We start from the raw sequence: 3,319 nt of genomic DNA, 5'->3' as shown, positions 1-3,319 counted from the left end.
ATGATGTGAAGTTCAGGGATTTGACAATCGCATTGTCAAGGGATGGTGTGATTGAGCGTAATCGTTCTTTGTGTCGAACTTGTTTATGCTTTGCTATTTCATTTATGTTTTGGGATTTGAATATTGATTTGGTTTTAAATAAGGGCCTTTATGGTTCCAATTTGTAAGCTTTGACTTATTCGTTTTCTAAACTATGTTATTTTAAAGACTTAAGTTTGATTTTCCGCTGCGATACTTTGATAAAGCCTTAACGTTTTGACACGTGGCGGTAGCACGTCAAAGGTTCTCCACTATTTTATTTAAAGCAAGTGGTTTGGAAAAGGGAGAATTATTGGGGTGTTACAAAGTGGTATCTGGGAGCTTAGGTTCGATTTAATTACCACTAAATTCAGTTTAAAGTTTTTAGGCGCCTAATGTTTTAAATCTAATGAGTTTATTTACCACCTTATTTAAAGTTAACTTAGGTTTTCAAAAAAAAAAATTCTATTCTAATATAATTGTTTCGGCATTTATAAGAAAAAAAAATATTGTTTTATTTATTTTGAATTATTTAGTTATTTTGAAATAAAATGAATTTAATTATTTAATTTATTCCTAACTTGTGTGCTTATTTTATTTATCGGTGAGATTTGGGTAGCATAAGGAAGGGCTTATAGAATAGATTATTTATTTTTGTATGCATTGTAACTAATTTCTTAATGCTTTATTTTATTTATGTATGAAGTCATCATGCAAGTTATTTAATTTATGTATGTTTCATGTAATGGTGCAAACTTGAGTGATCACTTAGTATCATGTTTAAGGATTAAAGCATGTATATGGAATGGAATGAGATTCTTTATGCAATGTGAAACGTTTACATGATTTGTTTATGTGAAACATGTAATTATGTGTCTATTATTAGGTGTTTGTTTGATTGCTTAATGCTTCGATTTTGGTGGGAGTTAAAACAAGGGAATTATTTTTTTTATTTTATTTTTCGCGTGCGTAGGAATGATTAAAATTAAATAATCATTTCCTTTAAAAGTTACTTATTAGGGGCGATTGTGTGGTCGTGTCCACCTTTCTACCTTAATATATATTTAATGATCGTGAATATGATTTATTGAACAAGTAGAGTTCTTTCGTGTTGATGTCGGCCTAAGAGTGTATTACATTTCTAGGTAGAGAAGGAGGATGGCTAACAACGATGCTTTAGCTGCTGCTATTAGGCTGCTAACTGAGAACTTGAACCAAAACCGCAATGATAATCCTGATCCTGCGGGTGAGATGTTTAAGAAACTTTCTCAAGTCAAGCCACCATACTTTGAGGGAGGTAGAGACCCAACTTTTCTAGAGAATTGGATTAGGGAGTTTGATAAGATTTTTGCTGCTTTGAATTGCCCTGAGAATATGAGAGTAGATCAAGCTGCCATGTATTTGAAGGAAGAGGCAGATATTTGGTGGAGGGATAGTGGAGATGTGCTTCGTGCTGAGGCTAATTTTGGTTGGGAGGTTTTCAAAACCAAACTTAGGGAAAAATTCTATCCACCATTCTTAAGGAAACAAAAGGCTCAAGAGTTCATCAATCTGCAAATGAACAATATGTCGATTACTGAGTACTATAACAAGTTTATGAACTTGTCGAGGTTTGCTCCTGAGGTAGTGCCTACTGAGGAGTTGAAGGCTCAAAGATTTGAGCAAGTTTTGACTAAATAGTTGCAGAAGGACTTGGCTGGAAAGATATTTAAGACCCTTGATAAGGTTTATGGGAGAGCAGCGCACTTGTACGGTCTGAATGTCAGGAGTGCACCTGAGAGTGGAAGTGTTGGAGAAAAGCGTAAGGATTTTGGGAATTCGAGTCACCAAGGTAACTCCAAGAAGCCAAGGAACGAGAATTTCCAAAATAGGAATGTTCAGAACAATGGAGGGTCATCTAGAACTAATGGCAAAGTTGAGAGGCATTACAACTGCAAGAGATGTGTCAAGGATTATCCTGGAAAGGATTGTGATGGGAACTTGGTTGTGTGTAGATTCTGTAACAAAAAGGGCCATAGGGAGTTTGAGTGTTTCTCCAAATTAAAGCAATAAGGGAATGGGAACAAGTTGACTTCAACAAGCAACCAAGGAGGGAATTTGAATGGCCATAATGGGAATGGAAAGAACGGAAATGTTGGCAACAACAACTCCGGAAATCAAGGAAAGAATGTCACTCCAGATCGGTTGTTTGTGATGAGCAAAACGGAAGCTGAAAGGTCTTTTGACACTGGTAACTTTTCTTTTCATCTATTTATGTTAAAGCTTTGTTTGACTCTAGAGCCACCTAATATTTTATTTCTAGTTCTGTTGTAGTGAAACCATTTGGACTAGTTGAACCAAATTCGATTGACTTACTGAGTAGTTTGCCTACTAGTAAGGTTGTGAGGTGCACCAAGATATTTAAGAGACAACCTAAGTTATTTAATGAGGTGAGTTACGAGGGCGTAACTCTTGTTCTTTAAGGGGGGTAGAATGCGTATAATTTCGCGCTTTTTGCCCTATTTTATGCTATTTTATGGTGTTTTAATGGTTTTCATAGCTATTTTATTTGTTTACGCATCTACTGAAGTGCGTAAATTGGGATGGTGATAAGGTATTAGTGTCGATATTGTGACACAAATGGAATTCCTGCAACATAATTTTGATAATTTTGAAAAGGTTTTATGCAAATGTTTTGCAATTTAAGGGATTTCGTGCTAAGTTTCGGGACGAAACTTCTTTTAAGAGGGGTAGATTGTAATCCCCCGTATTTTTAAAAATATTATAAATGAATTTTTATTTTATTTATAATATTTATGTGTGTTTTTCCGGGATTTAAGTTTTAAAGCTCCAAATTATTTTTGGGTTGATAATTGAATTTGTTCTAAAAGGATTTTTAATTGTCCATTCTACAATTTATGCCATACATATTAAACAAAGCTAGTCCATTTCATTTATCTAATTGGCCCATTATTTTTTTTGTGAGGCCCAATACTCCTACTTACCCTACAACTCTCTCTTTTATAAATACCCCATACGTCCTCAAAATTTTCCTCACACAAAAGGATAGTCTAATTTTCTTTCTCCTTTATTTTATTTTTCTTTTTTTTTTTCTTTCTTTTCTTTCTTTTTTTTTTCCTCCTTTCCTACGTGAGGAAGTCCTCACTCACACCATTGTTGTTGCCCCTGTTCATGGCTGCTGCCACCACCGGCGGGCCTCCCTGCCGCCGCCACCAGGTCGCCGGCGACCACCCAGCCGGCGCCTTCCACCGCAGCCACCTTTCCCCCCTTCTTCCTCCTTTGTTTTCTTATATTTTGCTTC

At 35.6% G+C, this 3,319-nt stretch overlaps 1 protein-coding gene across 1 annotated transcript; it reads left to right on the top strand.

The window, feature by feature from the left end:
- Positions 1-1,176: 1,176 nt before the first annotated feature.
- LOC110685587 lies at positions 1,177-2,070 on the top strand. The gene is made up of 2 exons (XM_021862141.1): positions 1,177-1,641; positions 1,699-2,070. The coding sequence occupies exons 1-2, from the start codon at positions 1,177-1,179 to the stop codon at positions 2,068-2,070; spliced, it is 837 nt and encodes a 278-aa protein (XP_021717833.1).
- Positions 2,071-3,319: the final 1,249 nt, after the last annotated feature.

Source organism: Chenopodium quinoa, unplaced genomic scaffold, assembly GCF_001683475.1.
Source record: "Chenopodium quinoa cultivar QQ74 unplaced genomic scaffold, ASM168347v1, whole genome shotgun sequence".
Taxonomy (NCBI): Eukaryota; Viridiplantae; Streptophyta; class Magnoliopsida; order Caryophyllales; family Amaranthaceae; genus Chenopodium; species Chenopodium quinoa.
Note: the sequence above shows the minus strand (reverse complement) of the source record. Positions and strands in the feature narration are given on the sequence as shown.

Excerpts from the sequence above, each read along its gene's own strand:
- LOC110685587 (XM_021862141.1), top strand. The coding sequence starts at position 1,177 with ATGGCTAACAACGATGCTTTAGCTGCTGCTATTAGGCTGCTAACTGAG. Across the intron at positions 1,642-1,698 it reads TGTCGAGGTTTGCTCCTGAG|TTGCAGAAGGACTTGGCTGG; the intron begins GTAGTGCCTACT and ends TTGACTAAATAG.